Source organism: Perca flavescens, chromosome 15 (assembly GCF_004354835.1).
Source record: "Perca flavescens isolate YP-PL-M2 chromosome 15, PFLA_1.0, whole genome shotgun sequence".
Classification (NCBI taxonomy): domain Eukaryota; kingdom Metazoa; phylum Chordata; class Actinopteri; order Perciformes; family Percidae; genus Perca; species Perca flavescens.
Window position 1 is genome coordinate 26,876,980 of NC_041345.1, and position 25,514 is coordinate 26,902,493.

The 25,514-nt window shown below is 42.9% G+C and overlaps 1 protein-coding gene across 3 annotated transcripts in view; it reads left to right on the top strand.

Annotated features, from left to right (window-relative positions):
* Positions 1–4,432: 4,432 nt before the first annotated feature.
* ap2a1 (adaptor related protein complex 2 subunit alpha 1) overlaps positions 4,433–25,514 on the top strand; it is a 39,215-nt gene continuing 18,133 nt past the window's right edge. For 2 of the 3 annotated variants that reach the window (XM_028598884.1, XM_028598881.1), the window contains exons 1-9: positions 4,433–5,293; positions 12,388–12,599; positions 18,694–18,887; positions 19,097–19,226; positions 19,543–19,644; positions 21,248–21,507; positions 23,030–23,198; positions 23,612–23,749; positions 24,672–24,854. In XM_028598884.1, coding sequence (XP_028454685.1) covers positions 5,227–5,293; positions 12,388–12,599; positions 18,694–18,887; positions 19,097–19,226; positions 19,543–19,644; positions 21,248–21,507; positions 23,030–23,198; positions 23,612–23,749; positions 24,672–24,854 — 1,455 coding nt within the window. In that variant the 5' untranslated portion in view covers positions 4,433–5,226. The remainder of the gene's footprint in view (positions 5,294–12,387; positions 12,600–18,693; positions 18,888–19,096; positions 19,227–19,542; positions 19,645–21,247; positions 21,508–23,029; positions 23,199–23,611; positions 23,750–24,671; positions 24,855–25,514) is intronic. The other variant, XM_028598883.1, reaches the window with a different exon arrangement.

The following is a 25,514-nucleotide window of genomic DNA, read 5'->3' on the forward strand; positions in this document are numbered from 1 at the left end:
CGCGGTTGCCTTTTAAATGATCAAAAAATACAGTTCAATTTCGAGCTAGGCAATATATTGATATTATATCGATATCGTGATATAAGACTAGATATCGTCTTAGATTTTGGATATTGTAATTTGGAGAAGTGTTGTCTTTTCCTGGTTTTAAAGGCTGCATTACAGTAAAGTGATGTCATTTTCTGAACTTACCAAACTAGCTGTTCTATTATTTGCCTTTACCCATTTAGTCATTATATCCACATTATATTTCAAAAATCTCATTGTGTAAATATGTTGTGAAAGCACCAATAGTCAACACTACAATATCGTTGCGGTATCGATATCGAGGTATTTGGTGAAAAATATCGTAATATTTCATTTTCTCCATATCGCCCAGCCCTAGTTCAATTAAAACTGAAAATATGCCTTGTGTGTGAATAGAGGTGAATAAATGTATTAGTTTGCGTTGCAGCGAAGTGTCCGTTGCGTTTCATACGTAAAACATTTGGCCGGCGGGGCGCGCGGTGGTTGTTCGGACAGACCGGCCCCCACTGCTTAAAAAAATCCTAAAGGAAACACTGAATTGTGAGGTGGGAGTATTGAATCTTAAGCATTCATTTAGTATTGAGGAAGAAAAAAATATACATCCTTGAGTTTTAAAGGAAACTGGGTTAATGGAGATAACTGAGTTTTTTTTTCTTTTGTCCTTATGGAAACTGGTCCAAACTGCAGCAACAGCGATGGCAGAATCATTTCTGTGGTTAAGTTAAGCAACGGGGCTGCTATGTCAGTCTACCTACTTAGGCCTACTGTCATATAGCCTGTCAAAGACCATAGGTGATGTTGATGCATATAGCCTATTTAGGCTATTGCTCACTACATTAAACAAGTTCCATGAAATAGGCCCACAGGCAGTAAAAAAAAAAACTATTGGTAGCCTAGCCTACACAATGGAAACAGTAGGCTACATTAAATGTTAGTGTGTTATGTTTACCTGTTCATTCCAGAAAAAGCAGAACAAACACATTTACACCACAGTGGTATTGATATGTAACATGTTTATGCCACTGTTGAATAAAAAAGTGATGGTTTAGTTACTCTCAGCTATCTATTTGGAGATGTTGGCCATTTCAGTCTTTGTGTCTCAGAGATTTATTTGAATGATTCAATTTTGATTCTCTCCCCTCCAGAGAAATGTATTCTTCTGACAGCTGGGACCACGCTGCACCCACACAAGTGAGTGCTATGTCTGTGCAGTTTTGTGATCATCATAAGGCACTATGACTATTTTTTTAAATTGTAGCCTATTCAATATTTCTAAAACAGGAGACTACTGCAATCATGTTAACTTGGTAGGGTTTTCCAACTTTTACTTTTTGTCACTACCCTACACATCAGTTACTATTGCAATCTATTTTCCATCCACAGCCAGTCTGGATCATCAGTCCAGCGTTGGGCTAAGAAAACCATGGAGACCATGAGGACCAACCTTGGTGTGGATGATATCTGGGTTGTTTTGAGAACCTTCTCTGATACCAGTGAGAGCAATGATGTCCTCCACATCCACTGCAGTAAAATGTCCTAAGGAGGTTAGCAGCTTCCTCCTTGGACCTGCACCACCCGCATGTCATCACTGCCCCCTGTGGGAACTGCTTCCCACAGTCCTGCGGGTAACTTCCCCCCACACTGCAGTATGTGCCCCAGCCAGCGCTGCAGGTGACTGCCCCCCACACTGCAGTATGTGCCCCAGCCAGCGCTGCAGGTGACTGCCCCCCACAATGCAGTATGTGCCCCAGCCAGCGCTGCAGGTGACTGCCCCCCACACTGCACTACCTGCCTCCCCCAGCACCGCAGGTGACTGCCCCCCACAATGCAGTATGTGCCCCAGCCAGCGATGCAGGTGACTGCCCCCCACAATGCAGTATGTGCCCCAGCCAGCGCTGCTGGTGACTGCCCCCCACACTGCACTACCTGCCTCAGCCATGCAGCGCTGCAGGTGACTACTCTCCACAATGCAGTACCTGCCTCCCCCAGCGCTGCAGGTGACTGCCCTCCACACTGAAGTACATACAGCAGCTGCCCTTAGAAAGTATGTACTGTTGCATGCAGTATATGCATATTTTCTATGCTGGTTAAACACTAGTGCATTGCACGTTCCAACCATGCTTGTCGTCACACACCCAGAGGTGCATCTCACGTCCCTTCTTTGATAGTTCCTCGTGCCTCAGCTGAACAGGAAGTTGTTCTGGCCCTCCTTCTTGAAGCTCTTATTCCTGCCTCAAGGAGCTAGGAGGGATTTCTGAGGAGCTATGAGCGAGGATACAGCGAGCAGCCTTCCTGGAATCCTTGCAGCTGAAAGCTGTTGCTAACTCCGCCCACACAGCTGACCATTTCAACAATACAATTCAAGGGGAAGGGAGAAGCACCTCCGGTTGTAGTAGGCGGAGTGGTCCGGGTGGAGGAAGGAGGGAGCACGGCTCAGCCTTGTGGGGAAGCCGCTTACAGATCATTTCACAGTTGTAAACATAAACACTCTAAATGGCCCCATGTTGATTTCCTGTTGCAGTGTATGACATCAACTGACAGGAAGTTAACAAAGGGGGGCAGGCTGGTTCCAAGCAATGGAATTCCATTGAAAAGGTCTATATGCAGCATGCAGAGTGGCCAGGGAAACGTGCACAACTGTCAGCAACTAAACTACCTCTCTGCAGAAAATTCAAAACGCCAAGTTCATTGGGTACACAGCAATACACCCGCTCACACACACACACACACACACACACACACACACACACACACACACACACACACACACACACACACACACACACACACACACACACACACACAGGGTCCTCCCTTTGTAGTGCGAGGTAGACCTAACATTTTCTTTTCTTTTTCTGGCATACTAAAAAGTATGGTAGTATGGGTATTGGAACGAATTTTAAGATTGAACATGATTGAACGTGCCCCTGGCTATACTGACCCACAATCCTTAGCGCAGCAAGCTGAGGCAAAGTTCAAGGCGCAATTTTATGACCAAGTAGGCCTAGTTTTATTTCCAATTGATTGCATACTGCAAGCAACTGCAACATTTTACTCAAAGTAAAAAAGAAAGCATGCGATTTGGAACCATGGACCAATAGACCCCGTTGCTCTGGACGGAGACCAGTGAAGGCTATTAGAAGCACTTTTCCGGTGATCACTTGCTTTACTGCACAGCCTCCAACTGACACAGACAACGTAAATGTGATGTGAGCAACGTGTCTGAAAGTTGTAAGTCTTCTGGTAGCTGTGCCAAGAGAAATCTCAATAATTTCCAATCTTACAGAGACGGAGAGTGTAGGTATATGTAAGGAGATAACATAAGCACAGGCTAATTATTGCTAACTAACATGCTAGTTAACATTAGTAATTAAACCTAAACAGCTAATGTAAGTCGAAACTGCCTGCGAGCTTCTCCTGTACTATACGGTAATTCCTCTACTGTGCGACAGTAGGTCACTTTGGTTATGACACAATCGTTAGCTTATTTTTACAAAAACGTCTGCTACGGAGCCATAACGTGAGGTACAAGGTAATGGAGCCTTTTATACATTGTTGTGTTTCTTTATAAATAAACAACGGACAAATAGAGTCTTTAAACGCTTCAGATGTAAAGTTATTCGCAGTCAAGTGACGTAAAAAACAAAATGGCGGTCAGTGTAATGCTAACAAGAGGTGATCGCTTTGTAGCAACAAAATGGCGCCATCGGAGGTTCGCGTTCTGAACAAGGGGGTAAGCTTCGCTTCAGAACTCGAGCCATCTATGGCGCCATTTTGTTGCTAACTGGCCATCACCTCCTGTTAGCATTCCGCTGACCGCCATTTTTTTTTTACGTCACTTGACTGCGAATAACTTTACATCAGAAATGTTTGAAGACTCTATTTGTCCGTTGTTTAGTTCCAAAGAAACACAACAATGTATAAAAGGCTCCATTACCTTGTACTTCACGTTATGGCTCCGTAGCAGACGCTTTTGTAAAAATAAGCTAACGATTGTGTCATAACCAAGTGACTTACTGTGGAATTACCGTATAGTACAGGAGAAGCTCGCAGGCAGTTTCGACTTACATGAGCTGTTTAGGTTTAATTACTAATGTTAACTAGCATGTTAGTTAGCAATAATTAGCCTGTGCCCATGTTATCTCCTTACATACACCTACACTCTCCGTATCTGTAAGATTGGGAATGATTTAAATTTCTTTTGGCACAGCTACCAGAAGACTTCCAACTTTCAGACACGTTGCTCACGTCACATTCTCTCAGTTGGAGGCTGCGCAGTAAAGCTGGCCATCACCGGGAAAGTGCTTCTAATAGCCTTCACTGGTCTCCACCCAGAGCAACGGGGTCTATTGGTCCATTATATACTGTCTATGGTTCTGACGCGAAGCTTACCCCCCTTTGGACTGGACCAATCAGCGCTGGGGCTGCACTCAGTACGAGGAAAGGAGCGTACGCGTGCACGGGTGCGTCGCGCGGTCACGCTGTTGTCACGAGCCTTATCCAATCCGTGGAGTGAAGGCTGGAGAATTAAAACGGACATCAATTATACGGCACATTTTATTTACCAAATTTAGTGCGCGATAAAGAGAGCCGGGCTATAATTTCATATCGCCGGTTGGCTATTAAGACCGTCTGAGTTATTCCGGTCAACCCGTGATGTATTCCAGTATTTGAATGATATTGCTAGCCAGCTAGCTAGCTGTTAAGCTAGCTTTACGGTGCTTGACTCGAAGTAACGTTATATTCTCGGACCATATTTTCATTAAGACATCGGACTACATTCATCTGAGAGACACCCAAGTGGTTGGCGGTTTTAATTTAAGCGAATTATTACAGTAACGTCAGGTGTTATGCGCGTCGGTTGTAATCCTAGCTGGATAAGGATTGAATGAAATAACGCTAGCTTCCCAGAGCCTGCGGAAACGAACCAGTTAACAGGGATAAGGTTAAGTTCTCCTGCTGCTGCTTGATCCACCGCCATCCAGCTAGCTAATCTAGCAAATGCTATCTGAGCTAGCCTCCCACAAGCATACAGTGAGCTTGGTAGGTCAATCATAAAGGTGTAGCGATACGACCGGATCTGCGAAGGAGCTATCTAACGTTACTACTAAACGTCAAGTTGGCCATCTTCCACTCCAGCCCAGTGTTAAGCTGACCGACGGATAACGTTAAGGCCGTAGAGGACAGAAACCTGCAAAAATGCCGGCTGTGTCGAAAGGAGATGGAATGCGCGGATTAGCCGTTTTCATTTCGGACATAAGAAATTGTAAGTGACATTTTCTTTCATTCTGCTTACCGATTTGTGTCATTTAACGCTAATAGTATCAGTTGCCTTTGCTCTAGTTGCTGGCTGTAACGTTACCCTTTAACGTGGTGCTGTAGCGATATGACGTGAAACGAGAGAGCGCTAATTACCTGTAGGTGCATAGTTTTTACTGGCCTCTAACCACTCAACATTGGAACCAGTATTACTCTAGATGTTGCCTGTGACATGTCTGTTTTACCACCACTTGCAACAAAACAAAGGCTCTGATGCTTGGATGCAGACAACGAGGCCTTTTGATTTTTAAACGTTGGCTGTCGCTTTGGTCAAACTGAGACCATAAATGTTTATATTAGAAATCCAGATGTCTAGCCCTTGTATTATGTTGAAAAAAAAATTACATTGATGATGTTACGGGTTGACCCGTACAGTGTAAATACACTCAAAACAAACTTTTTTTCCTCATCACAAACATTTTTTCCCCCAAAACTGTTTTTACCAATTATTGAGTGAAAATATTTCCGGTATACACTTGCATATTCCATGCATAGCTAGATTTGGCATCCTAGGATGCCCATATTTTGATGCCATACTTGGCAGGCTTGTTGGGCATGTACTGTCAGAAAGGACAGCACCCCCTGAATGGAGCAAGGTGTTCATCTACAGTGACATGGGGACCAGTATTGTACAAGACAGGTAAAATGTTGACCCATTTATCCCATACATCTCTGATCTCAGCTAGTTTGTCTCTTTCATGTCCACCAGCTCTAGTGTTGTGGAACACCCAAGACATTGTTGCTAGAAATATTGGCCTTCCACTCTTGTCATTCCACTGACTGGCAGTTGCTTCTCCCTTTTGACTTGTACACTCCAGCTAATACTATTCAATTTAATTCAATTAAATTGTATTTATAATATCAAATCATAACAAGAGTTATCTCGGGAAACTTTACAGATAGCGTAGGTCTAGACCACACTCTATAAATTCCCAAACCCCAACAATTACAGTAATTCCCCCAAGAGCAAGCATTATCAGTGGCTGTTGCGACAGTGGCGAGGAAAAACTCTCTTTTAGGAAGAAACCTCGGCAGACCCAGACTCTTGGTCGGCGGTGTCTGACGGGGCCGGTTGGGGGCGTGATGAACAGTGGCAATAATAGTCACATTAGAGATAATGGAACAGTGACTTCGAGGTCGTCATGGAAGTTCATGTCATAGCAGGGCACATCATGTCATACTGAGTAGTGTAGTCTCCAATACCGGATCCTGACTACTCTGTGCGTATGAACATCACAGCAGGGCGTTGCGGGATGTAACGTGGCGCTGCAGAGCATGGGTGGATGCGGCGGACGCAGCAGGACTAGGATTTCAATGTATGTATGCAAGTCAATCTGATCCAGTGGCTTCCATTTCTCTTGAAATACACACCTCCCCTGCAAATTGGTCATGTCCACTATGATACTCTATTGGTTGGGATGTGAAGAGATGAAATGGTGATTGAATATCATCAACTAGTGTGGCAGAAAATCTTGTGGGGCTTGGAGTCATTTTGATGACAGTCTGTCTTGGCGTCAGTGTGGTGATGTTGACCTTTTTATGTTACCATCTTTAGCTGTCCATGTTGAAGATGATTGCTGCCCATTGTTTTCAGCTAATGTAGAGACTACATCCGACTGGTCCCCAGAATCCTGTTCATCATAGGAAAATTCACAATCCAGATCCTCAATAGCATTGTTCTCGGTCTCTGAAAGATCCTCTGACTCTGAAACCTCTTCCTCTACATCACTATTACCATCAAAAATCTGTGCTAAAACTTCTTCAGTTGCAAACCTTACATTACAACAGAGAAGAGGACAAGCACGAGAAAGCTCTTCATTTACACACACACACACACACACACAAACACACACACGGTTCTAAATGGGTGTTAAAAGTCTCTTGGTCAAAATGACTCGCAACATCATCTTTGTATACAAACTGAACAGACATTCCACTACACATCAGTGTGTCCAGATTTTATGAACAAGTTTATGACCCTAAATGAGGAAATGTCATACAATTTCATGAAGAAAAAGATAGGTTAACCAGTATTTTGGTCAACCCAAAAACGCGAATGGGTCAAATTGACCCTTAACATAATACAAGGGCTAGACTCATCTGGAAACGGAGGTTAACGATGTTCATGCTATTTTGTAATGTTCAATTCCCAGTTACAAAGCGGTGTATATGTCATTTAAAGCTGACAGCATTACTAGTTTTGCACTCGGAACGTTTTAGAAAGATCATCCATATAAAAAATAATTAGTGACTAAAAAGGTGCAGATATACTCTTATTCCATCTTAACTGCATGGTTTGCTGTGAGTACCAAAAGTGCAAAATCCTTATCAAATATTGGGGGACCCCTCGCTAAAGTAGTTTGTTAAACAATTTTCCCTGATTAATATGATCAAAGGCTTTTGAAGCATACAGAAAACAAATATTGTAGTATTATATACACACATCTGAGCCATGTTTACTTTTAAAAACCAAATTGATTGTCAGTGGTTATGAGGTATTTTTGAAACCTATCCAACAAGATGCCTTCTAACACTTTGGAAAGTATACTAGCTAGTGCAATGGGTCTGTAATTTTCTATGCTGGTTATTTTACTGGTTTAATCTTTGACTACAGGCACTAGGTAGGACAGATAACAAAGAATCAGGTAGTATGCCATGCATTCATAAACTAAATGATAAATGAGAGCTAACAACTGTAGTATACTAAAAATGTATATGATTAAATCAGTTGATCATACTGACGAGATAGTATCATGGGAAGAGTCATTTTATATTGTAATACCGGTATACTATGGATTCTTATATGAAAGCTGATAGTTGGCAGCGTGGCCAGCACAAACTAGGGATGCATCGATACCGATGCCAGTATCTGGTATCGGTCCGATGCCCTGCGCATGTAGACTGGGTTAACCCAGCCCAATCTGCCGGCGATTTGATTCCACCCTGCAGCTCAGGCTGGAAACCTGTACGTTTATCTATCCTGCTTCCGTTACAATTTTGAGGGGACCAATCACAAACTAGCTTATCCACTACATGCTATTGGCAGGTTTAACACGATGACAATAGAGAAGCGACCGAGCAGCTTCTTGTTTACATTCAACATGGCGGCCACCGAAGCGCAGCAACCCGTTGATGCCACTGTCGCTGCTACGTCACCCGGATCATTGGTCCGATTGGTTGGAGGACTATCCAATTGCGTACAGAGTCATTTTGAACTATGCCCGTTGATCTCGCCTCGTGTGCAGTAGAAAATACAGAGCAGACTCCCCAGACTAACGTTGAATCTTAAAAGGTTGAGCTTGGTCTGGTGATAGCCAGACTAACTGTGCATGTACAGAAATACTCTGATACCACCTCATAGCAATGTGACATTAACTCCTCCGTCAAGCAGGTAGGCGAGGGAAGAGGAGCAATGGCAGCCGTTTGGAGATTTTTTGCTGTAAAAAAATAACTAGGCTCTTACCCAATGCATGATTGCACTTGACGACCAGCCATTGTCAGTCGTTGATAATACCGGGTTTCGACGTCTTCTCGTACTGGAGCCGAGAGATTCCCAGCAGTCACAGAAACCGTGTTTCCAAAGAAATTAGCAGCCTGTTGCCCGTAAACTTCACCACTGATATTCGGAGTGGCGGTGTTAGCCCGATGTCTCTCATCAGCTTAGCGGGCATAAACATGAAGACAGCGCTATTTCAATCTGCTCTGTCTGCATGATGCGGTCCCTACACAGCGCTGTTCTAACAACTAAGGTGCTACTCTGTAAATAGCGATATATATTTTTCTTCTTCACAAAAGCTGAAATGAAAGCTCTCGGTGTGTGGTCTAAGTGTTTTACACTGTTACATTTTGCCACGAGTCTTTAAATTTGGACATCTAGTGAACGTAGCTGCTGGCGTAAACTAACCATCCTCTCTGCTGGATCAGTAAATCCACATGGCTACTTAATATGCACGTGAATGACGTCATGGGACTCTGCCTTCTGCAAAAGTGGTATCGGCGCATCCCTAAAATAGACTTAGCAATGGTAACCGTGCTAACATGTGGACATTAAAATAGACCTAAACCAAGTACCCAAATGTAAGTACTTGTCCTCGATCTTAAAAAAAGTGGTATCGGTGCATCCCTAGCACAAACAAAGGCTGGATGCTAATAAAGGTAGACAGGAATGTCAAATTAAATACCTGACAAATACGGGGCAATATATCGATATTATATCAACATCGATATATGAGGCTAGATGTCGTCTTTTGGATATCGTGATAGAGTGATATGACACAAGTGTTGTCTTTTCCTGGTTTTAAAGGCCGCATTACAGTAGTGATGTCATTTTCTAGCTGTTCCATTATTTGCCTTCACCCACTTAGTCATTATATCCATATTATTGGTGAATATTTATCAAAACTCTCATAGTGTTAATATTTTGTGAAAGCGCCAAAAGTCAACCCTACATTATCGCCGCAATACGGACATCGATGTATTTGGTCAAACATATTGTGATATTTTATTTTGATTTTTTTCCCCGTATCGCCCAGCTCTACTGACGAATCAAAGTACTACTCATGCAATGTTGCCGACACTGATATAATACGGCCAGAGGAAGGGTTATATGCTACAGTGTAATTGGTTTGGCAAAATCTCTGTAAATAGTCTCCGTTTTATATTGTCATATCTGCCAAACATATTCAAACAGGATGGAGAAATCAAAGGTTCTATAAGGGATAAGTTAGATTGAGTTTAGCAAATCCATGTTGTTTGTCAACCTGGAATCCGATCCAAAATGGAACCAGTTATTGGAACCCATCCCTCCCTCCATCTGCTCACTTATCTGGATAGAGTTTTTACTGTAGCTGCCTGCCATAATACCTCCAGCAATGACAACGGCTTTCGTACAACAAACGCACCCTGTAATTATTTGTTAGTTGTGTTTGATTTGACTTCAGTGTTGATATGTAAACAAGGTATGTTTCTTCCTTTTTCCATTTGGAGTGAGACTGACTATTACTCGTGATTTGGACACCATCCCTTAAAGCTGTCAGGCCTGAGAAAAGGCACGCAATTTATGTTTGGCTTTTTGAACATAAATGATTAGCCCTCAGTTGTGGGTCCATTTCTCTGTACTAAAAATCCTGTAGCTCACTTCAGATAAGTCACCTGACAAATCACTGTGAGCAGGGCTCAACGCTAACTTTTTAAAGTGGTTGCCGGCTTGGCAACCAGGCATCAGCTTTAAGTTGCCGAAATTGACAATACAATTGCCATGTTTTAAAGGAACACACCACCGTTTGTTGAAATAGGGTTATTCACCGTCTCCTCTATATATTTATATAGGTGGGCAAACGCATTTTTGTCTCAGTGCATGCGTTGTCCTTCCGGTGCTATATTAGCACCGGATGTTAACATGCAGCGTTAACGTGAACAGAATCTTTTCGCGCGTGTGTGGAAAGCGGTCGCACAACCGCCGGAATGTTGTGTTACGCATGAACGTAGTGTTTAAAATTTCAAAAAAGCTGTCCGTATGTAGTCTAGATGTTTATCTTTAGGAATGTTTGTTTGTTATATTCCGGACTGATACCGTTGTTTGAATTAACAATCTGGCCAATAGCCAATACCAAAGCAGCGCATGCTAGTGGACTGTTGTCCGAGTGAACGGCGCTCTGGCGCAGCGCTGGCCGAGTCCTTCTCGATTCATGCTGTTTGTTTTAAAGGTCCCATGACATGGTGCTCTTTGGATGCTTTTATATAGACCTTAGTGGTCCCCTAATACTGTATCTGAAGTCTCTTTTATATAGACCATAGTGGTCCCCTAATACTGTATCTGAAGTCTCTTTTATATAGACCTTAGTGGTCCTCTAATACTGTATCTGAAGTCTCTTTTATATAGACCTTAGTGGTCATCTAATACTGTATCTGAAGTCTCTTTTATATAGACCTTAGTGGTCCCCTAATACTGTATCTGAAGTCTCTTTTATATAGACCTTAGTGGTCCTCTAATACTGTATCTGAAGTCTCTTTTATATAGACCTTAGTGGTCCTCTAATACTGTATCTGAAGTCTCTTTTATATAGACCTTAGTGGTCCCCTAATACTGTATCTGAAGTCTCTTTTATATAGACCTTAGAGGTCCCCTAATACTGTATCTGAAGTCTCTTTTCTGTAATTCAGCCTTGGTGCAGAATTACAGCCACTAGAGCCAGTCCCACAATGAGCTTTCCTTAGGATGTGTCATTTCTGTGTCTGTAGCTTTAAATGCTATTCAGGAGGAGAGAGCGGGGGCAAGGTGGAGGTTGGAGGTGTGGCCTTGACCAATTGCCACTTTGCTTGTTTGCAAGCCACGATGTCTCGCTCTCTCATGGGTGGGCCAAATTCTCTGGGCGGGCAAAGCAGAGAAAGCGGAGGTAACCTTTCCACTTATGATGTCATAAAGGGAAGATTCCAGATTGGCCCATGTGAGCTATACCCAGGGCTCGGTTTACACCTATCACCATTTCTGGCCACTGGGGGACCATAGGCAGGCTGGGGGAACTCATATTAATGTTAAAAAACCTCATAACGTGACATTTTCATGCCATGGGACCTTTTTTAAGAAGCGCTTGTTTTGATAAACAGGAGAGTTTCATTAATATCGCAGTCGATCATGTTCATTAACTTGTGGGAAGCCAACATTGGGATGCCATTAATTGTGAAGCCCCCCTTATGTTATTTCATCGGTCTATTTTGCACGGCAACGTCACTGCATCTGGGGCTTAGCGCCGTCCAGGACGGTTGTGAATGGTTTAAAGAAATACAAACAAGCCAGAGTGGAGATAGGTCTGGCAGTGTGAGACTAATCGCGGCGTAGCTTAAAAATATGGAGCTATTATTTATAAGCCACATCGCCCAGCCCTACAGCTATCCATGTTTGTCCGATTGAGGATGATCAAAGAGGTCATCATCCAGACAACTTTGCACAACTTTGACACATGGTTTCCCTTTTAATAGCCAGGTCCTTCAGGGCCATGTTTTTAAATGCTGACATTGTACTACTTCTTTTCCCCACGTCAGGTAAGAGCAAGGAAGCCGAGATAAAACGGATCAATAAAGAGCTGGCCAACATTCGCTCCAAGTTTAAAGGGGACAAGGCTCTCGACGGCTACAGCAAGAAGAAATATGTCTGCAAGCTGCTCTTCATCTTCCTGCTCGGCCATGACATTGACTTTGGACACATGGAGGCCGTCAACCTGCTGAGCTCCAACAAATACACAGAGAAACAGATTGTAAGTCATCTAATGGTTGTGTTGTGTGTGTTTACAGCATTGATTGATTGATGAGTTTTGTAGAGCTGTACCTAGACTTTTCCAAGTTGACTCCGCCGCCAGTTAAGGCCAAATATTCCGCTCGACTTCTGTATTTTAATTTGTCATGTCCATGTAGTTCTTGCTTATTTTTATACTGCCATTCTTATAAATGCTGACCATTATTACTGATGTTCTCCCCTCCCCCCCCCCCCACAATGCACCTTATCTACAATTATGACAAATTTAGCATTCACTTCTCCGCCCAGCACAGTCCAGTGCACCTGTAGAGCAGCCGCTCCATATTAAACTCCTATAACAGCTTCCATTCAAGTGCTTTACCTGTAATAGGACACAGATAAGAGGTCACAATCGTGCCATTTTAATTGATGATTAATTATGATGCAAATAATTGAGATTAACATTTTAATTATAATTTCTGTCCATTGTATGCCACTGTTATAGTACAAGGCTAATCCCTTAACACACCAGGGGCGTAACTAATAAACAACAAGAAAATGGCAAATAATCGCCTGCGAATATTTGGCGCCTCATCTGGCTTGATGAGGACGCTGCTGCCTCTGGTTGCAAAATAGTTTCACAGCTTTTCCTTTTACATGATTGTTACCGGCCGACCCTTCCCCCTTTTTAAGACGGGTGGCCATGTGGGCAACACATATATGTGACGTAACGCTAGTCTGACAGGGTTTCTTATGGGGAGTGAGGCTCTCTGCGTGTAGAAAAGTAGCGTAAGTGGCAGCTGCCGCGGACGCAGTGATGCTTTTCCGTGGGTAGTGAAGCTACAGTAGTCAGTGTTTTATGTTGTCCGCAAAGACCAAATAAATCACCTGATTAAATGCAACGTTATAACGACGTGTCCGGGCTATTTCCCACCACAGAGTTGCCAAAAAGCTGCTACCAGCCAGGCTAAAGCTAATAGTTAGCCTAAAGAATCAAGGGGTTTGTCCCCACTAGGCCTGCTCAATTCGGGGGAAAAATATGAATCAAGATTTTTTTAACTTAGAATTGATGTCACGATTCTCTGCCACGATTTTCTTTATTATTATTGTTTATTGCACACATGAACCATGACGAAACAAAACAAATTGGCAGTACCAAACAGATTTTTTTTTTTTGGCACCTATAGCACACCTATAGCATCACCACAAGCCTGTAAACATAGAGGCTTCAATGAATAAAGAAAATAAAGTACATTCTGGCCATTTAAGTACAGTAGGCTACCAAAACTAGTGACATATAACAAATTGAACTAAATATGGCCCTGATACAGGCTCCATCTGAACTCCCTGAACATGTCTTTACATAATTAAAACATGTCAATCAACATGCTACAGCTTTAGTCTCTAGAGGACGGAAATGCCCTTTTTTAAATAATAATAAAAATATCGAAGTCATTTAAAAATGTAATTGCAAACGGGTGAATCGAGATCGCGATTTGATAACTATTAATCGTGCAGGCCTAGTCCCAACTAAAGTTAGGGTACGGAGCCGCGAAGCTGGAAACTTAACACTTATCTACAACAGAAGTCTGTGTCTGATAGAATATAATTTACACTGATTGAAGTGTTCTTGGATACACGGTTTGTTGCCAGTGCGTGACGTGCAGGCTCTGCATACACAGCAAACCACCAATCACAATCTATGCTGATCAATTTATCAAACAACCAAAGCAGGCTCTGCTAGTCGACCACAGCCTGACATTTAGGGGAAGCAACATGCATGCATTATTATTATCATTGACATCTAGCATGGGTTGATAATACATTAGAACAGAAGTCACATCACGTACCTGCTTTGGTGTTTGTAAAGCATTCAAGTTCAACAAAGAATGATTCACATTAGAAAAGTTCCCTTTTTCATTTTTATTTTCTATATAGATGCACTCTCCTACAAAATCACCCCACTAGTCGATAATGATCTTAGATCGTCTTGTAAAAATGACATACTGTATATCGCAATATACTGTATATCGCAGGAAACAAAATAATATTGCAATGTCGTGCAGCCCCAGCTGCGAGCGGCAAGAACTTTTCCATCGGTTGGATCCACACGTCGAGCAAAACGCTGGTTTGTCTTTTCGTGGTTTCGTGATTTCCTTCTTCACAAAAACAGCGGTGAATTTAAAGTATGACTGTTGTGTTAACTGCATGCCAAATCAATCGGAACACACAAGGCCAAATTGAATGTCATGTCTGAAAGAGGCTGAAGAATCTGACCATGCATTCATTACCAAATGTTGGTACTTGGCAAGTATTGGTTCGGCTGCCACTCAAAGTATTATCGAGCCCTTGGAGCTAAATTATGTGATTGTGTTAAAGTCGACGTTAACAACCTATCAAACGCTCTACTCCTGCACTGTTGAACTACACCAGATCCAAGTTTGTTGACGGTCAGTGTTGACAGAAGTAGAGATCAATGACCTGTGGGCCGTCACCCACATACTGGCCAGAATCACAAACCCCTACAGGGTATCATGCTAGGTATCCGCTAGCTAGACAGTGTTGCTGATATACTTACAATACTTTAGTGCCCTACCTAACCCAGACTGGGTTTCCGGTTGTGTATGAGTGCGTTTGTCTGCTAGCACCTTGGGCAATGGGAAACGACATTTGTTTCCAAATAATTGTGGAATGTGGAAATGACAATATTAAACTTGAAACTTGGAAAGGTGGTGTAGAAGATACAGTGCAGTCAAATAATTATTTGGACAGTGATATGTTTTCTAGCGTTTTGACCTCAACAACATTACATTTGAAATAAAAAATATTTCCTTTAGTCTGTAGGATAGGATTTGTAGGCCGGGAGTCTCTGCCGGGGGGGGCGGGCTTGATATGACAATACAATTGATCAACAAACCATTCAGTTGAATGCTTAAATGCTTGTATTTTGTTGCACTGGCAACTTGTTAAAAATATATTGTCTATCCTAAATTATAAATGGGGTGGACAAAATATTAGAAACACTCTCAAGTATAATGCCATACAATTCAACAGCTGCAAATGCAGCCTCCAACAATGACCATGATGTTGAATCAACACCTCACTAAAGCAGATTCAGCAAAAACTAGACATTAGAAGCTCCATGAAGGTAGGGCTTATTACAAGGCAGTGGGACTAGAATGCATTAGCTATTGACATCCACCTTCAGACAGTAGGCAGGTGGCAGGAAATGAGAAAAGACAACCACAACCACAGAAGTTGCAATTGTTGGTCACAACTGCATTAGTTTCAGCTAGTTGGACATAAAAGTTGCTGTCTTGTCACCAAAACTCAGTGTGTATCTTTGAAGTGTAACAAAGATGATGAATGCATTTCCTTACTCATAAAATATTTGTAAAGCCAATTTTTAATTTTTAAAATTTGAACATATATGGATAAAAACACCCTCAGACATTATTAACGCTCATTGTCACTGTTTTATTTCAAGCCCTGCAAACAGATTTGCTCTTAAAAGGTAACTTCCACATTTTTCAACCCTATTTTCCTATGTTTTTGTGTCTAAGTGACTGATGGGAACAACAATCTCTGACATCGGTCCAGTATTAAGCAAGATCGCTTCTGTCGGCAGTCAGCGAAACAAGCTACAATGTGAGTTAATATGGCAGTTGTCCAGCTTGAAGTTACCTTAACAAAAGTGCTGGTTTAGCCACTGACGGGCTCAGATTAATATTCTGTCTGACAACATTATGGGAAGGATTTCTAAGGAGGTCGACCTTTTTGTTGAAGAGTAAGATCCCATATACAGATAGTCTGCCTTTCTCCAAAGGGAAAACCCTTGGCACCCTATGGACGCACCATTGTGCCTTTTTAATCTGTAAAAGCAGTACAAATATCCCAGCCACTGACTATTTCCTGATTCTGTGTGGTGAACCATTTTCTCAGGAACAGGAAATGTTGAGTAAGCAGAACAATGCTGATTCAGGAGCTCCATTCGTTGAGTCAACTGCTGTAGCAGGAGTATCCATCAGTGTCTGCGCGTATAAATGTGGAGAGACCATCTGAGAGTAGAGAAGCTGAAATGTAATTGGGCCTCAGGATAGCAACCATAAACCAATTGTACTGATGACAGTGAGAGCTTTTTGAACGTTTGGCTCTGTGGTTGCATATGATCCAGTAAAATCCTTTTAGACTCATTATAAGACCATGCAGTCCAATAGATGATAAGCATGGTTCCTTGCTCTGGCCATTGAGGTATTAGGTAATACAACCGTCAAATCAAAATCACATTTAAACCTGCCTCTGTAGCTTTACACCAATATTGGTATATGCAATAAAACTATAGGCTATCAGGTGTAATCAATACATTGTTCAGACTATCTTAAGGTTCCTCATTGCACATTCCGTCTGCTCGAACAACAGACAACAAAAATGCCTAAACGCTGCTTTGTGCTGGGATGCACTACCAACAATGTGAAGAACCCAGAACAAAGTTTGTAACTTTTCATACGTGACGAGGAGGAACATTCACGCAATATAAGTCAATGGAGAGCGGAGCACTGTTTACCCCTTTTATGGGGGCGGGACTTAAATGTCTCTATGTTAGCTACAGCTAGCTCAAATGTTAGCTATGGGTACATCGGCAAGGATTTAGGGACATTTCAAAAGTGTGGCGCATATCCCAAAAATAGAACGGACGAGAGCATCTGAACATTCCTTTTATTTACTGCTGCTATCTTGTGCTACAACGTTGATGAAGACAGAAACTCTTCTTCGGCCGGTACACACTGGGCTTCCTGTAACGATAGCTGTCAATCAAGGTAGGCTAAGGAGGTCTGTGTGGGTGTGATCGCGTTGAAAGTGACCAATCAGGGCGCCTGGGTAGCTCACCCGGTGGAGCAGGCGCCCATGTATAGAGGTTTACTCCTCGGCGCAGCGGCCGCAGGTTCGACTCCGCCCTGCGCTCCTTTGCTGCATGTCACCCCCTCTTCCATTTCATCCTATATAAATTCGGGCCTAAGATGCCCAAAAAAAATAATCTTAAAAGGAAAGAAAGTGACTAATCATAAGGGGGCTAGTGCCTCCCTTGGTTTCTGCCAACAGAATGTCAAAAGTCTGTTTTTTATTTGAAGAAGAGTGAGCTGCAGGAGTGTGACACCAAACGCAGGGGACTAGCAAGAAGACTGCTTGCTAGTAAACATGGATGTAATCAACAAAGGGTTCAGACTTTAAAGAAAAATTCACAAATATTTTATGAGTAAGGAAATGCATTCATCAAGCTAAAACAAATGCAGTTGCGACCAAGAATTGCAACATCTGTGGTTGCTGTCTTTTCTCATTTCCTGCCACCTGGCTACTGTCTGAAGGTGGATGTTAATAGCTAATGCATTCTAGTCCCACTGCCTTGGGATAAGCCCTAGCTTCATGGAGCTTCTAATGTCTAGTTTTTGCTGAATCTGCTTTAGTGAGGAGTTGATTCAACATTATGGTCAATGTGGAGGCTGCATTTGCAGCTGTTGAATTGTATGGCGTTAAACTGTGCCAATGTTTCTAATATTTTGTCCACCCCATTTATAATTTGGGTAAGACAATATATTCAAGCATTTACAAGTGAAAGTGCAACGACTGAATGGTTTGTTGATCAATTGTATTGTCATATCAAGGCTCTGACTTGACAGATTTAATCACGGCAACAGATTTTAATACTTCAGAACTCTAGTGTGACATTTTAAAATTGTGAAAATATTTTGGCGCCACCTACTGCTACTGAATGTGAAATCATTCCACCTTACACAGACCCAGTCAGCATAGGCTCATGATGTGGGGACTCTCAGTGCTGTTGATGCCCACATTTTTGAAGAAACAAAAAAATATATAAATGCAGCAAAAGTGCCCTGTTGGATGCCTTTTATTCAGTAGAGAAAACTTAAGTTCCCTCCAGAATGCCCCTTCCACTGGAGAAACCAAGATGCCGTGCAGCATTGCTGCCCTTAAATGGAGGAACCAGGATGTGGTGCCCTCTAGGCTGGCCCACCTCTGCAGAAGGACCATGTATTTCAGTGTTTTGATGCCTCCATACCTCATCAGTGTCATTGCTCTCTTGTTCTCCGTCACTCCAGGGTTACCTGTTCATCTCCGTGCTCGTAAACAGCAACAGCGAGCTGATCCGTCTGATCAACAACGCCATCAAGAACGACCTGTCCAGCCGTAACCCCACCTTCATGTGCCTGGCGCTGCACTGCATCGCCAACGTGGGAAGCCGCGAGATGGCCGAGGCCTTTGCCAGCGAGATCCCTCGGATCCTGGTCGCTGGGTGAGTGGGACTTCTGCTCTTTGGAGGGTTGAGGATGTAAAATGAATGAAAAACCTCCCTAGTTGTCCTGTGCGTTTGTTTCCTACGTTTGGCTGTGTGTGTGTGATAAAGCCGAGCCAGTTTTTTTTTTTTTTTCTTCTTCGATCATGTCGCTTTACATCACTGTGACTTCACTTAGCTGCTGGTAATGTGAATGTGATGCACCACAGTGATACCATGGACAGTGTGAAGCAGTCGGCTGCACTGTGTCTGCTGCGCCTCTATAAGACCTCGCCTGACTTGGTGCTGATGGGTGAGTGGACTTCACGCGTGGTGCACCTGCTCAATGACCAACACATGGTGAGCGCACAACTCCGACCCACGTCACACCAAGAATGTCATAACGTGATGCAGCCTTGTTGTGCCTGTTTGTGTGTGCGTCTTAAATCAAGTTTTTTTTATGTTGATATGTTGATTAGCTTGCATATCATTAATGTGTTAAAAGTTGAACCTTTTAATGTTAAAATCCGAATCTGAACTTTATTTTGGATTGATGAAACCAGTTGCACCACTGATATCCCCTATTTTTTGTTATTAGATTATTAGTTATTATCTTCTTGTCCATATGTGTCTGGAGGTTATTATTCATCTTGTTGTTCATGTGTCTGGTGTTTAGGGTGTGGTGACAGCAGCCATCTCCCTCATTACCTGTCTGAGCCAGAAGAATCCAGATGAGTTCAAGACCTGCGTTTCCCTGGCAGTGTCCCGACTTAGCAGGGTAAGTGTGTGTGTGTGTGTGTGTTTGTGTGTGTCCGTGTGTGTCCTCCTCCTCGCAGTCAGCACTCAGGGAAACAGAAGCACAGCGGCTGTCCCTGTGTCCTCCTCTGAGCGCTGTTACCATGGAAACCAAAGCCTCGTCCCTTTTCAGCTTGTCCAAAAAGGAGTGTGTGTGTAAATAATTGACGTAGCAGCAGCAGTGACGTCACCCATTGGTTCGTGCACTGCAGTTTTGAAGCGAGGAATTAGCATTTTGGCCATCGCCATGTTGGTATTTGGGAGCCAGAAGTGACCATATTTGGACAAGAGTGGAGCTAAGGAAGGAGTACCAGTGTCTCAATGGTGCTAAGCTAAACTCTAAAAGGGAAAACGGTGTCGGTGACGCCTAGCAAAGCAGACAGCTAGCGGCTAGCCATACGTCACTCAAAGCGGAACACCCTTAATTATGCAGAACTTCAAGCCTTAATTTAATTTAAACAGGTTGAGTCGTTAAAAGAAAAATTCCCATCCTGTACAGTTGTCATGAAGAGGGAACTTTTGTACCAGGCTGTAAACATGTTTAATTCTGCTGTAAAGTTGGGCATTTTAACTTTGGGCTCTACTGGATTTTGGGATTGACTCCCTTTTTTGGAGCTCGATGAACTGCAGTTTTTGGCACTTCCTCGTAGTGGTGTGAATCTTCACTGATCTCCCCCGATTCGATTGTGATTATCATGTCAGCGATTCAGTTCGATTGGATATCTCGATGCGTCAAATACATTTTTCTATTAAAGCCATTAAGGATATTTAATTCATAACTTTTCAAGCTTCAAAAACCAAACATTCTGCAGTGCTCTAATGCTAAATAAATTGGATACATAAAACTACAGCACTGAGCACAGGGCACTTCCTGAATGTGCAAAAAATAACAGAATATGTAAAAAAAAAAGTGGTACATTGAATTGTAAACAGAAATAATCGATTATGGCCTGGCAGATTATCGATGCAGCATCGTCCATGTCCACGATTCGATGCATCGATTATTTTATTCATTTCAACTCCTCTACTTCCTCGTTAGCTTCATTTCTCAGACCCAGAGGTTGTTGCTCTTTCGTGACTCGAATACAATCAATTATAAAAAGAATTTATAATAAGTATTGCGGAATGTAGTTGTTCTTCTTATTGTTCTTACGGTCTGTTTATGTATTCTCTTCACCAAATTCTGAATTGAGCACTCTTGGCTTCTACGACGTTTGTTTTTTGTAGTCTCACATAAGAGATTTTCTGAGGGCTTAAGGTTGTTTCACCTTACACTGGCTGGCGGCATGTGTCCCTGTCAATTTAAAATGTTTTTGAAAGCATCGACAGCGCGGTTTTCTATGAACTTCTGATGCTCTGATCAAAAAGCAAGTTCAAGGATTATCTGTGCGGATGTATAGACCACTGATGAGCTCTTCACAAAGAGAGCGGCACCTACAAACACCTTTTTGTACTGTAGATTCTGCTCATTCCTGAGCTTCCTGTACATGGTAAGCTGCACTTTGGTGAGACAGTTGAGCAGTGTCTTGCATGGGTTCCATTTTGACTTGGCATAATGACTCCTATTTTTTTTGTTGCTTCTCCAGATTGTGTCGTCAGCCTCCACTGATTTGCAGGATTACACCTACTACTTTGTCCCGGCACCGTGGCTCTCTTGCAAGCTGCTGCGCCTGCTGCAGTGCTACCCGCCGCCAGAAGATGGCGCTGTCAAGGGCCGTCTGGTAGAGTGTCTGGAGACCATCCTCAATAAGGCCCAGGAGCCACCCAAGTCCAAGAAGGTGCAGCACTCCAACGCCAAGAATGCTATCTTGTTTGAGGCTATCTCACTGATAATCCACTATGACAGGTGAGTATTCTGGTCAACCGCGCTCTCAGCAGCTGACCCACAGTGGAAAGTGATAGTATTTATTTCAGTAACACCTTCACTGTATCCTCTGGATCTTGAAATGACTGAATATTTAAAGAAGACCTTAAATATTATTATGGGCTACATATATATGTCTAAAGTGATGGCGCGTTAAAGGCCCATCGGTGCCAACAGATACAGAGACTCTTGGGCATCGGGTCTGGTGGGAATAGTAACCCTAAAGAGCCTGATGGTTAGCGTTAAAGGAATACATACCCTTCTCATCTCAATGTATGTTGTAACTCTGTCTGACGCACCCACCGCTAGCCTAGCTTAGCACAGATCCTGGAGGTAACCGGCTCCAGCTAGCCTACTGCTCCCAATAAGTGACAAAATAACGCCAACATGTTCCTATTTACATGTTGTGATTTGTATAGTCACAGCGTGTACAAAATCAAGGTCACATGAGACACAGCCATCTTCTAACCGTATACATACTGGGAACTATATTCTCAGAAAGGCGAAGCACTGCTACTGCTGCTACTTGGGCGGAGTGATTTGCTTGCAGCACCTGAGAAGCCCCGTGGTGAGGAGCAGAGAGTAGCAGTGCTTCGCCTTCTGAGAATATAGTCCCCAGTATGTATACGGTTAGAAGATGGCTGTGTGTCATGTGACCTTTAGTTGTACACGCTGTGAATATACAAATCACAACATGTAAATCATTTAACCCCAGGGTCTGTGCTAAGCTAGGCTAGCGGTGGGTGCGTCAGACAGAGTAACGACACACACGGAGATGAGAAGGGTATGTATGGACTTCTCTAACTCTGGGGGATACGGTGAATAAGACAAAGTCCCAATAAGTCGGCGTGTTCCTTTTTAAAGCATAGGAAAATCCTGCGTGATGGCAGAGGGGGAACGATTTTATTGGTCGTTGGAAGAAGGCATAAATGACCGGAATGGAAAACATCCAATGAGCTAGTGTGCAGCGGTCTGCCAGCACACCAAACAAACAAGAAATTGTGAGAGGGCATTAGAGGTAAACTGAGTGAAAGGGGTTATTATTGCATGTTAATAAGGATAATAGCGGCAAACGCGCTAATTAATTAATTATTGAGCACAATAATATTTGCTGGAAAATATAATTTCTCTTCAAAATATAAATTATGTGCTTGCAAATTATATTCACGGTGCTTCAAATCTCCCATTGCTCACTTAGATGTGACACAAACCTAACGCCATCACTTATAACTGTATGCTCAAGGAAGTCATTGAAAAAGTGCTTCTTGAATTTCATTTTGTAATGTCTGTCTGAACCCTGTAAATATTTTTTTTCCAGGTCTTTCCTCTACTGTTTTTGAGAATAGTTTTTTGTTATCGTGTTTAATGTTATAGTGTGAAATCAAATTTCAGCTAGTCTTAACTGTGGTCTGGTGATATGCTCTTTCTTGATCTAATGACCCCAAGAGTTTTAGCAGTGCAGTAAAGTGTTTTTTTTTTTTTTTTTTCTTTTTGTGTTGGGCAGCGAGCCCAACCTGCTGGTGCGAGCCTGTAACCAGCTGGGCCAGTTCCTGCAGCACAGAGAGACCAACCTGCGCTACCTGGCTCTGGAGAGCATGTGCACTCTGGCCAGCTCGGAGTTTTCCCACGAAGCCGTCAAGACGCACATCGAGACGGTCATCAACGCCCTCAAGGTGCTGTCTCCCCCCCCAACTACACACAGCTGTCAGCTGCAGCTACATTTCCACTGCACCATATACACTGCAGATATATACGTATATGTATGCTCTGTATATACTGGTCAATAGCGTAGGACAATGCACATATACACTCATCGGCCACTTTATTAGGTACGCCTTTGCTAGTACCGGGTTGGACCCCATTTTTCCTTCAAAACTGCCTTAATTCTGCGTGGCATGGATTCAACAAGGCGCTGGAACATTCCTCAGAGATTTTGGGCCGTGTTGACACGATAGCATTGCACAGTTGCTACAGATTTGTACGTCAGCCGTTTCTGAACCAGTCAAACCAGCCCGTCTGGCACCAGCAACCACTCTGGACCATTTTCAAAGTCACTTAGATCCTTCTTCTGTGTGCGTCTCTACAGACCGAGAGGGATGTGAGTGTTCGACAGAGGGCGGCTGACCTGCTCTATGCCATGTGTGATCGCAGCAACGCCAAGCAGATCGTCGCTGAGATGCTCAGCTACCTGGAGACAGCAGACTACTCCATTAGAGAAGAGATGGTGGGTGTGAGAGTGTGCCAAGAAAGATTTTGTGTTTTTTTTATTTTTTTCACTCCACGTAACTACAGTCCCCTGTAAATGCCAATTGGGAATTGTTGAAGGTGGATTAGTTTCCACCAGCTACATATTGCATTAATTAACAAACCAAACAATTTACCTAACTGAAGTCTAAGGGAGCTTTCCCCCCCTTTAGTTCTGTAGACTCGGTGCGATTTGGGCGTGAAGTTGCAGCATTGTTGCATTTTTCATTTGGTTCAGTTAGTGCTCCACTGCACTTTGTCAAATGCACCAAACCTTGTAAAAGCGAGTAAAACTGTCCAACACTCCCTGGTCTCAGAAATGATGGAGCAACACCAAACGTATGTGGTCTTGGGTTTCTGGTGTTGCTTCAGTGTTTCTGATATTATAGAAGAAGTTGAACAATGTGAGCAGCTAACAGACAGCGAGGAGAGGGAGATGATGATGTCACACAGACCACCAGCGATATGTATGGTCATAATAAGCTACGGATTTGAAAGTACACAGAGACCCCTGTTTTCAAGCGGACCAGAGTATCGTTGGTTTGGTCTGCACCAGAGATCCCATGGCATGAAAATGTCACTTTATGAGTTTTTTTTTAACATTAATGTGCGTTACCCCAGCCTGCCTATGGTCCCCCAGTGGTTAGAAATGGTGATAGGTGTAAACCGAACCCTGGGTATCCTGCTCTGCCTTTGAGAAAATGAAAGCTCTGATGGGCCGATCTGGAATCTTCCCTTTATAATGTCATAAGGGGAAAGGTTACCTCCCCTTTCTCTGTTTTGCCCGCAGCCCCCAGCTGCAGCCGCCTACAGTGTCCCAAATAATATTTCTGTGTAATTATTAAGCACAAAATGCAGTCCCCACTGATTTGGCTGTGATCTGTTGGGCCTTCCTCATTCAGGTGCTGAAAGTGGCCATACTGGCAGAGAAGTACGCCGTGGATTACTCCTGGTACGTGGACACCATTCTCAACCTCATCCGCATCGCTGGCGACTACGTCAGCGAAGAGGTGTGGTATCGCGTCATTCAGATCGTCATCAACCGAGACGATGTGCAGGGCTACGCCGCCAAGACGGTCTTTGAGGTACCGCTACAACATCAAATCATAAATGTAGCTTTGGACGACTAGATAAAGATGCTGTTCTTTAGCTGAGAGGGGACACGCATCAAAATATCAAAACACAATTGTTTTTTAGCACAGACTGTCTACAGCGTATATTAGGGCTCGACGATATTGACCAAAAATCCTGTCGGTCATTTTTCGGTTGAATGGTGATACACGATGTATATCTGGGTATTTCCTACCAAGGGGGCTAAATGTTCAGCTGTACGTCAAAGCAACGTGTGAGATGTCACAAGCACTTTTATTAAAACAGGCTGTGATCAAAATACAATTCAAAGACAAAGTTTGTCTAAATGTAAAATGATAAATCGCCTGTATTCAGTTATAAACCCCAATTCCAATGAAGTTGGGACATACAATGTAGATGTAAAACGTAGATAAAAACAGAATACAATGGTTTGCAAATCTTTTCCAACCTATATTCAATTGAATACACTACAAAGACAAGATATTTAATGTTCAAACTGATACACTTTTGTTTTTTTGCAAATATTCACTCATTTTGAATTTGATGCCTGCAACACGTTCCAAAAAAGCTGGGACAACATACAAGTGCGAGGAATTTAGGGACTTCATCATCTACAGTATATCCATAATATCATCACAAGATTCAGAGAATCT